This window comes from Cryptomeria japonica, chromosome 3 (genome assembly GCF_030272615.1).
Source record: "Cryptomeria japonica chromosome 3, Sugi_1.0, whole genome shotgun sequence".
Taxonomy (NCBI): Eukaryota; Viridiplantae; Streptophyta; class Pinopsida; order Cupressales; family Cupressaceae; genus Cryptomeria; species Cryptomeria japonica.
In genome coordinates this window covers 985,084,748-985,097,724 of record NC_081407.1, presented here as the reverse complement: position 1 = coordinate 985,097,724, position 12,977 = coordinate 985,084,748, and the positions used below count along the sequence as shown (strand labels likewise).

The 12,977-nt window shown below is 41.1% G+C and overlaps 1 protein-coding gene across 1 annotated transcript; it reads left to right on the top strand.

Moving 5' to 3' along the window:
• The first annotated feature begins 330 nt into the window (after positions 1-330).
• Positions 331-3,537, top strand: LOC131076197 (BAG family molecular chaperone regulator 7). Its single transcript, XM_058013247.2, has 2 exons — positions 331-1,450; positions 2,955-3,537. Exons 1-2 carry the CDS (start codon positions 704-706, stop codon positions 3,402-3,404), a joined length of 1,197 nt encoding a protein of 398 aa, XP_057869230.2. The 5' UTR covers positions 331-703; the 3' UTR covers positions 3,405-3,537.
• Positions 3,538-12,977: the final 9,440 nt, after the last annotated feature.

Sequence of the window (12,977 nt, the reverse complement as noted above, 5' to 3'; positions counted from 1 at the left end):
TTCTTTTTCTTTAAAATCCGCTTGTAAGCTTTGATGTGAGTCTCTTTATTATTTGACTTTTTTAAACCTCTTCTAGCCATTTTGCATTCCTCATCAAACCAAGCATTCACCGGGAAACAATTTGTCTCAGATTTTTTGTTTTTTGTTCTTTTGCATTTTGAGAGGGCCACATGGATCAGATTTGTTAACTTATGACTGTTGAGATCATGAAATGTCTTTTTCTCCCATTTAAGAAGTCTCTCCAAAGCAGCCTGGAAGATACAAGCATTTTCTTGCGTCAAAAGAATTTTGCCCTTTGAATGATGTTGTAAGGAAGGTTGATTTTTTTCCACATATTACCTCTTTTCTGCCCAAACAATACTTAAATGTGTAGGTATTTAGTGTAGCAAAACCCATGTGTGTGTATTTGTGGGACAATCCCCTATGAAAGTTCATCATACTCACACGAAAACGAAGAGAAAACATAAATGGGATGTACTTGGTAAGCTTTTCATAATGAAATCCTTAATATCTTAGCAGTGTGTGAAGTTCCTGTAAAGCCTTGCGTAGCACGTGACGCCTGCAATTCTTCTCTGAGAGGAATCTCGCTGTTTGCCCAAAAACAAATTGTTTTTTCGCAGACATAGAAATGAAATAGGTACCTAAGCTATAGTGTTTGTTGGACTGATCAAGAGGAAAGCTTGGCTTGAACCGACGCTCAACAATGGAGGCTCACACGTATTGCGCTTGTTGCGTGCAGCGAACCAGATGTGAAAGAGGCAGAGGGTTTTATGTTGTGCCCATGCCTGTCCTTGTAGAGCAATACGAGCACTATGAACCACAGCCCCTGTATTACCACCACCATCATCAGGGCTCGCAAGCCTGGAGAGCAAGATGGCTACGCAGAGTGGAGGAAGAAGAAATCTCCGAAGCCCCTTTTCAGCGTCGGCAGAAAAGGGTCGACGCTTGCAGGAGCTCAAAAGGAAAAGGGAAAGAAAAAGAAAAGCAAGAGAAGCTTTTACAGACTTTGATGGAGCGTTTAGAGGCGCTGGAGATGGGAATGAAATGCCTCGCTAGGGCTCAAAATGGTTCCACGCTTCCCCAGAAGCCGCAGCGCAGAAGTCGCGGCCGATGCGTCGCGCGATCGAACCCCGCGGCCGACGGTTCTCCTACCGGCGGCGCTGAAGCGTATCAGGGTGCCCTAATGAGGAGGTTTAGCGAGGAGAGGCGTCCGATGAATTCTGAGGAGGCGGCGGTGGTGATACAGTCACGCTTTCGAGCTTACCTCGTACGCAGGTCGCAGAGTCTGCGGCATCTTAGGCATCTGGCCATGCTCAAGATGAGCCTCAGAGAGCTTAAAGCCCTGTTCTCCGATGTGCGCTTCAAACGACTTATGAGCCGTGATGCAGATGAACGGAACAGCTTTTCCGAAAAGGCAACTGCCCTTCTGCTCGAGGTCGATTCTGTTCAGGTAAACCCTTCTCCCGCCCCCAAAAAATTAACATCCGTTCACACTTAATGGATCATTGTTCCGGCAATATATGTATAGGATCTGTTTTAAGTATATAATTTGAAATCATGGATGTATAAGTTGATTTTGTGAGATTATGTTGTAGATTTTCAGTAATAACTGGATGTTTCAACCACTGTTTTTTTTTTCTTTCGTTTTTGAAAAACTGCGGGGCAATGACAGGAAGAGTTATTGTTATTATAACTTGCTTCCAGTTCCTCTGTGGGTTAATTTCTAATATAACATTCTCTGTAAGTGTCTTCGTTTGCTGCACTTACCGGCCAAGTCAAAAGTAAATAAATTTAAAAAATTAGTACAAAAATTAATATAAATGATTCTGATAAGAGGTCTGTAAAAACTATTCAAAAACTTCTAGTTCAAACCAGAAATGGTTTTCCAATCAAGTTCGCAAAGCTTTGAGATGAAAAATATCAGTGGGACTGTTCGGTCAATTACCGACCACATTAATTTTTTAAAGAATTCAAAGTGTTCAGCTATTCAGTGGGCATCCCACTACCTTTTTCTATTGCGTAAAATTGTAAATTAACTGTTAAAGCGGATCTGTGACAATTGCACATTTTTTTTTGGATGAGTATTTTACTTTTTATGAATTAAAAGGATTAAAAGTGTAGATGGGAGAGATTCCGAAATAAAGATAAGAATCAAATAACACTGGAACTGTTAAAACAATCTCAATAGAAGGAAGACGGACCTCCCAAGGAAGTCCTCTATTTGTGACGCTCAACTACATTTTTCTAGGTCCGAACATTCTCTTTTCACAGGAGGTTGAGGTTTCTGATTTCTTACTTTTCAACGAGCACACATTTAGCTATTCATAATCAAAACAAAGCAAAATAACGAAACAAAAGCAACTTATTATGGATTTCACCAAGAAAATGATAAATAGGAGTCTACCCACAGGCTGCATAAATGTTTCGAAACAGCCCATCACAGAGAATTTAAGATTGTTTATGTATAAACCTGGTTTCATTTATTAATGAAGTTTTAAATAAATGATGATATTGAGAAATGATTCCGTTAAACAAGTAGCCCTCAGCATAGAACCAGCACCCCTTAAGCTACTTTTTTTTGGCACGAAAATATCCAGAATCAGGTTATTCTTAATCTTTACTCGCTATTCATCCAGTCAGCCCAGGAGGGGCCACATTGCCTTTTTCTTTCTTTACTAATTGTTGAAGAACCTGCTCGATTCCTTGTCCAGTTTAACCACAATCGATTATGTAATGATTCCAAAATCTAAAAACTTGGAGAAGAATCAATATATAACTTCTATCTCTCCAGAAAACAAAAATTGCTCTAGCAGGGCAAGATCAGGTAATGGTCGGTTTGGTCAGTTGATAGATTAGTTTACATTAAGTGCCAGTGACAGATCAGATTTTCAAAGCAAAATATCAAATAATTGTGATCTGAAAGTTACTTATGTTAAGCTGATATTGATATGCAGGGTTCCGACATGTTGGTAAGGGAGGCTCGGAGGTCACTGAGCAAGGAGCTGGTGACATTACTTGATTCTTTAGATGACATGGGGGGTCAATCTGCTGCTGTTACTAAATCTTCAGTCCAGGCTAGAGAGGATATGCTGGTGAATGATCGCGTGAAGATGTCAAGTGATTGTTTTGATTGTAGTGGGGAAGCGCCCATGTCACATTCAGAGTCGATGACAGAGGAGGAAGAAGAGGAATTCTTTATTCAAGAGGCAAATGATGGGAGGGTTTATGCGTCTGATAGAGACCATTTCACTTGCGTGCGCAACAGAAATGGACATGGGCCCAAACATAGCAGACCAGCCGATTTCAACATGCCGAGATTTGCAAATGGAAAAAACGGCAGGAGAAGGTTTGGTTTTCCCGAAATGGCTGATTTTCGTTACGACTGTTCTGATTTTCCTTTCTGAGATGTACCATTTGTTCAGGAATTTTTCCCCTGCTTTGAGAGGGCGTCTGCGGCTTTTTGTCTGGTTTGTATTACACAAGAGACCATTAGATTTACAATGAATTTGATGTGGTTATACCTAAAACCTTGTTTAAGGTTGTTACAATATTCGTTGCTGGTGTTTATTGATTCTCTTACGCAGAGTAGCTTTCCTTCCGTTAACAATATTATGTAATCATATTGTTAACGAAAAACTTCAAAAAAACAATTTAAACTTTAATTCAACTTTCTACTTAATACGCTGCTACTGAATCCTATTAGTGCAAATAAAATTCAAGAGAAAAAGATTAAAGCAGAGCTTTCAAAAAGCATGTTTGGGGCCTTATGCATGTGGGTTCAATCAGAAAGGCAATGCTAACCTGATATGGCCGCTAGGGTTTATACTTGAGTGTAAAACACAGTAAAAATTCAATAATAGTATGGTAAATGGAAGGGAAGATCAAAGATAAATTATTAAAACTTATATAAGATTAGACAGGCAGAGTTAATCATCTAAAACACAGTAAAAATTCAATAATAGTATGGTAAATGGAAGGGAAGATCAAAGATAAATTATTAAAACTTATATAAGATTAGACAGGCAGAGTTAATCGTCAAATTTGAGCCCTAAGACGCCACATCACAGTTGTTTTTGAATGCCACGGTGTATGCTCATCTGGTAAAGATGGTATGGACATTACTTTCGGTGAAGGAGGTTTGGTGCTCATTTCTCCTTTGCAGGCGGATTAGATGCGCTTTAAACTTGTCAGGGTAGCGAGATGCAGATGCAGGAGGAGCATTACAGGATTACATAAAAATTGTGCAATTAACGAGTTGTGCGAAAAGGTGATCGGCTGTATTCCTCAAATGTTGCACACACAAATGCCAAGTGGCAAAGTCGCAGACATTTTGCTCTTTCTTGTGTGTTTTTTTCCTTTTGGCTTTGCAAACCAAGCTCAGCGTTTTTGTTGACAGTCTAGAATACCCCAAGATTATCTGCTGTAAAGTCGAAACAAGCACTACAACAGGTTTAACAGCGTATTTAGCAGCAATGGGATGCATTTGTACAGTAGTGTTATAAATGATATCTATGGAGCGAATGTAAAATTATCTTAAAGAAACAATTTCATATCTGAGATGACGCATTGGGTCTTTTCAGTTGAGCATTCCATTCATTTTCATAAGAGATGGGTTCCTGTGAATCACTATTCATAAATCATGGGTCAATGAGTTTGACTCAAAATCTACATGGTTGAATCTTGAATGCAATATCATAAATGATGTTGCATGAAAGAAGCGTGTACCTGACTTGTTTCTCCTTGTTCACCTAGTGATCTTTGTTGTTGGTCACTTGGCGATCAATTCTTTTTATCGTCTTTTTTTATTATATATATATATATATTTTTTAAGAACCACTACTGTTCTCTGTTGTATATTTTCTTCTTTATTCGAATTAATCAACATGAAGTGCAAGATTTGTATATGTTTTGAATACGTAGGGTCCACCAAGTCTGATTTAGCATCTTCTAAATTTTGGATATCCCAATTCAAATGAAACATCACAACTTGTCACAATGACAATCTAATCCACTTTCTTCTCCTTCTAAATCATTGTTTCATTTTGCCCAATAATCTTTTCAATTAAGTTACATGATAAAATTAAGTCCTAGTTGCAAATTATTTTTGACAAAAACTTTACTATCAAAAGGGAATCAGAATTCAAACAATTGGAAAGTATATTTTTGTAACTTGTCATAAATTGCATATCCTTGCAATTTCACACTACATAAAACCTCCTTTTAGAGTAAGGATTTTTTTTTTTTGTGAATATGCAATGATCTTTTAAAAAATCCTTCTTTCCAATGAAATTGGATTTTTCCTTAGTTTCCAAGTCTGATTTTATTGGATGTATGCATCACACACAGACGCCTACGCAATTTGCTAGCATCTTGTGAAAATGTGAGATTCAATTAATCATTGGAGTGTTACACTTCCTAGAATCTGCCAGAGTAATGCTCTTGTCGACTAGGTTAGATTTCGTAAGTGAATCCAAGGCTCCCTTCTTGGCTAAAAACACTCCCATTTTGAAAGATATAATGGGGCTTGAATCAAACTCATTCACATTCACCACAACAACCTGTTTCAATAAACTTAAAGCTTTAGATATAAATCTCACTAGTTTTTGCTACTTTGAAGCTCTCATGCATGTATTCCTCTCGTAGAATTGGTGTAAAACAATTGAGTAACATCTGAAGGGTCATCTTTGGGAGTTGATGACGATTTTTTGGATAACTTTTGGTATCAGTTGGATTGTCTTGTTTGTTTTCAGAGCTTGGTGTTATTATTTCTGAATTTGTCCATAACATAATCTATTATATTTTTTATAACATATTATTTTGTTGTCCTTTTATTTCTTGTGTGTGATCATTTTATTTGTTTGGGTTGTTTTTTTTAATCGGTTAATGGGTCCTTCGCTTTTGGCTGGAGTTTGAACTAGTGAGGTCACATTGGGGGCCCTGATCCCCGTGGTTACAATTCTGTTGAGGCATTGATGCATCCTAGATTTGACTCTTGCAGCGATATCCATACTCTTTATGCCTCCCTGCTTATGCAATCCTTATCTCTCTAATATCTCCTTATCTCTCCACTTCACCGAGCATGACTTCTCCTTATCGCTCCCCGTGAGGTCACATTGGGGGACCTCATCCCCGTGGTTACAATTTTGTTGAGGCATTGACGCCTCCTAGATTTGACTCTTGCAGCAATATCCGTACTCCTTATGCCTCCCTGCTCGTGCAACCCTTATCTCTGGAAACAAATAGAAAGATTACAAAAGCATTTGATTACGGCTAGCCTCAAGATTAAGTCATCTTTCACATACGAGATTGTCCTAGCGGAGGCGAGAGATTTCCCTATCGAAGCATCAGCTATGTTTCGATTGCTAAGTTATTTAAGGATAATAGAAAACATGGAAGTACATTGCTAGCCAAAAATAGCAACAGGAGAAAGACTAGATAGAAGGAAGAGCACATGGATAAAACAAAACATTAAGTTGATGAATAAATGGGGCATTAATCTAAACGATTGCCCAAATAACAATGGAAAAATAAATAAATATGTGCAAGACAAATTCAAAGAAAACATGTGGACAGGTCAATTAGGGAGAAAAAAGGAATACTATATCAAACATTTCAATCCTACACATGACCATACACAAAAATAAAATATAGGAATGGACATAAAATGGAAGGCAAAAATGTTAATTGCTCAGATAAGGACCACCTTACATTAGCTTAGATGCGAAACAGGGAGACGGATGATACCCAAAGAGGAATGGGAAGATAGAAGATGTAGATATTGCACTCAAGGGGTAGTGGAGATGGAATGACATTACATTATGGAGTGTCAAGCCTACAATGACATTTAGACCAATTATTTTGAGACATTAAATGTAGACACCTTGAATAATCTATTTGTCGAGGAAAAGATAACAAGAGTTGCAGATCTCCTAATCAAGATGCACAACAGAAGAACCATGTTGCAGAAGGAGAAAGATGCTGATTTTATGGTAGTGCTTGTTAACCACAAGCAAACATCAGATCTGTTGCCTTCCCAACCATAGATGATAAGCTCTTATCATCACCCTTGAGCATGCTACATGTCCTTCATGTTATTTAATTCATGTCTATTGATGCAATCATGACCTTGCATATATATGAATCAATACCTCCTAATAGACCTCAAGTTGACCATATAGTTTTGGCGCCAAGGATAGGGTCAGACCTATATATTACAAGTTACATATGAGTCTCCCTTAGTTGCAAGTTACATTTAACTTAATCACAAGTTACACACAAGTGGTTTCCCAAATAGGGCCTGCCCCAAATTAGACTCATACAATTGAGATATCCAAATGCCAAGGTCGACAGGCCATTTGGCATTTTGTGCACTAGGTCGGCCCTAGAAGGGATCCAACCTAGCTACACAACAATACTCATTAGCTAGGGAGGATTCCTTCTGAATAACCAAGTCACATAGTGACTACCACCATGGCTACTCCCATGAATAATATGTTCACCATAGCTACTCCCAGAGGGTGAACAAGCACATCATGGAATTTCTTCCATGATACCCACCATACCTACTTGCAGAGGGTGGGCCCACCATGCCTACTCGCAGAGGGTGGAAGAGGGCTTTCACCTCAAATTTCTCGTAGAGAAGAGTGCATTACCACCATGCTTACTCTCAGAGGGTGGATCCACCATACCTACTCGCAGAGGGTGGAACGAGGGCTCTAACCTCAGACTTCTCCCAAAGAAAAATGCATCACCACCATGCCTACTCGCAGAGGGTGGATCCACCATACCTACTCATAGAGGGTGGAACGAGGGCTTTCACCTCAAACTTCTCCCAGAGAAGAATGCATTAATCAAAGGATGAGGCTTCCTCTGAAGCTGAAGGAAATAGGCTCCCTATGATCCTGAAAAACAAGCTCCCTCTGAAGTAGATATCAACCTTCGTCCAAGGTTATTTCTGACGATATGTCAGACTCCCTCTGAATGCTGATTCTTCTTCTGCGATGAAATGCAAACAATCTTCCTTGAGTGCAATCTCTGATTTGTCTTGGAAGAACTTTTATAATTTTGCTTAGCAATGGAATTTCCATTCACTTGGATTGATCACACTGAAGCACCCAGTGATGATCTGATGGCTGCGTGGCCTTTGGCCATTGCCATCACTCATCATCTGTCCACAATATTTGCTCCGTGCATAGCTTAAGCATCATCTAAAGAACTGCCTTTAATACCATCCACAACAAAGTGATGGACCAACCACATAAATGCGGCAAAAATCCACCTGTAGCAGGGTGTGCTAGAATGCTAAGCTGTAGTGCCCATCCTAGGACAAATGCCAGATGATCTTCAAGAGAGAAATAAGTAAGAACTCGAATAACTGGACCTTCAGTTGCAATATCATCCGATTCGCAACTCCATTCAATTATGCCTATGCACGCTTCAACGAAACAAATGCTTCATGTGACTCTTGAAGCTTCTAGGATGATGTGAGAGCTGTTGCAAGGCGTTATTGATTGCACGGAGGCCTTCTCCACCATTCCTGATCATTAGGTGCCTCCATTCGCTGTCATCCCCATATGCACACATTTCACATTTGTGTACGGCTTAATGTGATCATCACAAAATTCGCCACTACGTTGTTGCTTGATCTCAACCTTCCATTACACTGAGTAGTTGATAGCACGTGTACGGACTCACATCGCTTCGTTGAATCCTCAGAATGCTTGCTGCCACCTTGTCAATGTCTCTAGCCACAAGCGCCGTGAAGCGAGCGATCTCCGTCACTTTCATTTGCTAGTAAAAATGTTACGATCGCCGGAGAGAATCCTCCACAACATGTTCTCCTCCCCAAATGAAGAATTCAAATATAGAATGTTAAAAGGATAGAGATGTCCATACGATTCCACTTACCCTCAACATTTCGATACCAGACTTGGCGACTTTCAATGCCAAGGCATCAGACTGAATTTGTCATTGAGCACTAATGACAAATCTATGGCGATCATCGGCACCTCAACGTTCATTACTTGCCACAGAGCATATGTGATGCTCACCTTTGAGTTGAGAGGCTCGGTAATCGACTTTTGCCTGCACTTAGATTTCTCAGTCTACAAATTACTTTGATTGAACTCCCTCAAAAGAACAAGATGATTGAATTCCCTCAAAAGAACAGGATCTACCTTCAAGCAGTTAGGCTCTATAGAAGGAACCCGCTTTGATACCATGTTGATTTTATGGTAGTGCTCATTAACCATAGGCAAACATAAGATTTGTTGCCTTCCCAACCATAGACGATAAGCTCTTATCGTCACCCCCGAGCACACTACATGTCCTTCATGTTATTTATTTCATATCTATTGATGCAATCATGACCTTGCATATATATGAATCAATACCTCTTAATAGACCTCTAGTTGGCCATATACTTTTGGCGCCAAGGATAGGGTCAGACCTATATATTACAAGTTACATATGAGTCTCTCCCTTAGTTGTAAGTTACATTTAACTTAATCACAAGTTACACACAAGTGGTTCGCCCAAATAGGGCCTGCCCCAAATTAGACTAATACAATTGAGATATCCAAATGCCAAGGCCGACAGACCACTTGGCATTTTGTGCACTAGGTTGGCCCTAGAAGGGATCCGACCTAGCTACACAACAACAAAAGAGGCCTAGTAGTCTCAGTTTTTAGTCTGGGTTTGTTTTTGGCTTTAGATGCTTTGCTAGCTATCAGTGGGTCATGTTATGCCTTGCATATCTATTTCCCCATTAGTCTCCCTGCGTCGAAATTTGGGTCCCTTTTCCCTCTTTTCTTCTTTTTTGGTTTTTGACCTCGGAACTCCGGAGTCCTGGAGTCCCGAGGTCCCTTTGTTCTTTTTGTTTTTTTTTGACCTCGGAACTTCGGAGTCCTAGACTCCCGAGGTCCCTTTGTTCTTTTTGGTTTTTTTCTAACCTCGGGACTTTGGAGTCTCGAAGTCTCGAGGTGCCTTTGTCTTCTGCCTTGAAACTCCGGAGTCTTGAGGTTTTAAGTTTTCTGCCTCGGAACTCCGGAGTCCCGGAATCCCGAGGTGGAACCTCCTTCTGCTTGTTTCCTTTCTTGTGTCGAGCTTGGAATCCCGGGACCTCGGAGTCCCGAGGTCGTGTTTAAATCCTTCATACGAACGGGCTTGGGAAGAGATATAAATAGGGATGATGAACTTTTAAAGTTCATTTGTGCATTCAGAACTCCTCCTCCTTAGCTCCAAGCCGCGAACCTCCAGACTTTCGAGCTCTCCTTGGCGTTTTCGAGCATTTCGATTCACCAGTTTGGTGATTTTTCTTGCCCATTTTGGTGGTTTGTAGATTAGATTTTCTTTCCTCGTCATTATTTTTGTTGGTTATTAGTTTTTGTTTTGTTTCTTGTTTTCTTTTTGTGTGCCTTGGTTTTTTTAGCCTGGAACCCCAGAACCTCAGAACCCCGGAGTTCCGGGTAGTTGGCTTTTCCTAGCCCGAAACTCGGAACCCCGGAGTTCCGGGTAGTTGGCATTCAATGAACCCGGAACCGCGGACCCCCAGAGTTCCGGGTGGCTCTTGTTCAATGACCCTGGAACCCCGGAGTTCTGGGTGGCTCTTGTTCAATGAACCCGGAACCCCGGACCCCAAGAGTTCCGGGTGGCTCCTATTCAATGAACCCGGAACCCCGGACCCCTGGAGTTCCGAGATTCCTTTTTCACTTGTGCCTAGCCCGGGCCCTGGGACCCCAAAGTCCCGAAGTAAATCAACTTTTAAGATCATTATCAAAGACTGAGGAATTCTTTTCTGCTTGTAGGTTTGAGTGGTTAGATTGACTCGTCCTCCAGCAAAAGAGGCAAAGAAATTGATAGACTCCCAACCACCATGAAATATCATTATCAAGGATAGGTCTATGTTTCAAAGTTAGATGATCAAGTCAGATGGGTCACGGATACCAAAATCGACCATATAGAAATTGAGGATATCAAGGCTCAATTAGACAAACCTAGTCTGGAGGCCCTCCACAGGAGAATCAAGAGGTCGGGCCTAGTTGAAGCTACTGCCTTTCCACAGTCATTGCAGGCACCGGAGTTCATAATGACCATTGCCCCATTTTATAACCCAGAGACTAGAAAGTGCACGTATGCGCAAGGAAAAACAATCATAGACTTGTCTTCAGACATGCTCGGGTTGGTTTTTGGCATTCCAACCAGGGAGGAGATATTTCTGTTAACCGAAGAAGAGGCCTTAAGGGCATGGAATGACAAAATATCAGCCAGTAAGAGGCACATGAATACAAACTGGTTGGAAGAAGAAAGAAAGACAAGTCTCAAGGCAACGAAGATCCTGAGGGCGGATTTCAAAGAACCCGAAAGAGACTTAATCATTATGCTTAGCAGGGCCTTTAGCAAGCCCGATTGTAAGCATTTTCATCCCTAGATGTTCCAATTCATAAGCACTATTTTAATAGGGAAACAATACTTTGATTGACCGCAAATCCTCTCCGACAATATCTACAAACAAATGAAAGAAGTTCAGCATACCCAAAAGTTCTTTTTCACATCATACGTCATCTGGGTAGCTGCTAGAGCTAGAAAGTTTCCAGGGTTACAGGTAGAAAGTCAATTGGGAGAGGAGGAAGGACAAAAGAAGGTATGGGAATATTATTCCCAGCTTACTCTAGCCAATGCAAAGGCTCATTTCGAGAGAGTTAATGATGCCTTCGTTTTCCCAATAATAATCAAATTAACAGGAGATGCAGGATATCGGATTAGCTCGGAGGCCATGGCTATCATCCGAGAGTGGGCATGTTGGTTCATCCAAAACCCACGCTCCACTTACATAAGGGTTAGCGGATTCACAGGGAACCCAATATTGCTGCCCCGATATTGCAATGATAGGATAATTTTGCTAGAGTATGTAAGGCAGCTTATGGGCCTCCAGTCACTTTTGTCATCAACACACAAAGCATGTATCGATTTCTCAGTATCTATTGGGTACTTTGCATGTTCTAAGATACAAGTAGCAAAATTAGCAGAACAAGAGCTTCAAGATTTGACTTGAAGGAGTATGATCATGCTAGGGAGTTTTATGATCCCTACGGGAAACTTAAACAAGCTATGCCTAAGGCATATGAGGGGCACAAGCCCAGCTTGGAGGACTTTTGGGCCAACCTGCAAGACAGTTTTGAGGTTAGGGAGAAGAGCTATAACAGGTTATCTGTGCCAGAGGTAAGAGATTTCAGAATTGAGACTAACCTCCCTAAAGACCTTAGGGATGATGGGGACTTACTTGATCTAGTTTATAGGGAATTAGGGATAGATAAAAGGCCCCTCTCCCCAATAAAGTGGTCTGCAAGTGAAGACACAAATATGGAAAAGGTTTCTCAAGGGGTCATCAATAGGACGAAGCAATGGTTAGGCCAGAGGGTAAGGCCCAGTGTTTCAAAGGCGAAACAAAAGGAGTCCACTTCAGGGGTACCTCAATCAAGGGGCCATAAGGAGTACGCTCGGAAGACAAGGTTAGCCTGAAGGCAAAATACGTCCACCGATCCAGATGAGGAGGACAAGCCTCGAGAAAGTACTGAGGACTTAATCAAGAAACTCCAAGAAAAGATGAGGGAGTCTGAATTGTTAAAGAAGGCAACGGACCTAGGAGTGACCGATGGATTGGGAGCGGTACCACTTGCCAAAGTTCTCCCACCAAGGACGGCTATAGGGCAGACGACAGGAGACGATACCCAAGAGCTAGAGGAAGATATAGAAATTACTGAGGATATACCTACTCAGCTACCTTCAATAGATGCCACGCATGCTCCACGCACCAATGCCCCTGTACCACCACCAGCTAGTATTCCCGCAGGGCAGCCCGGAGTGCAAGGCTTCAGGTCTACCATTGAAGGAATAAAAGTTAGAAACATCGAGTCGGATTCAGATCAGAAGGAAGAAGATCTTGAGCAACAACGACTGTTAGAAGGCGAGCAAGAAGG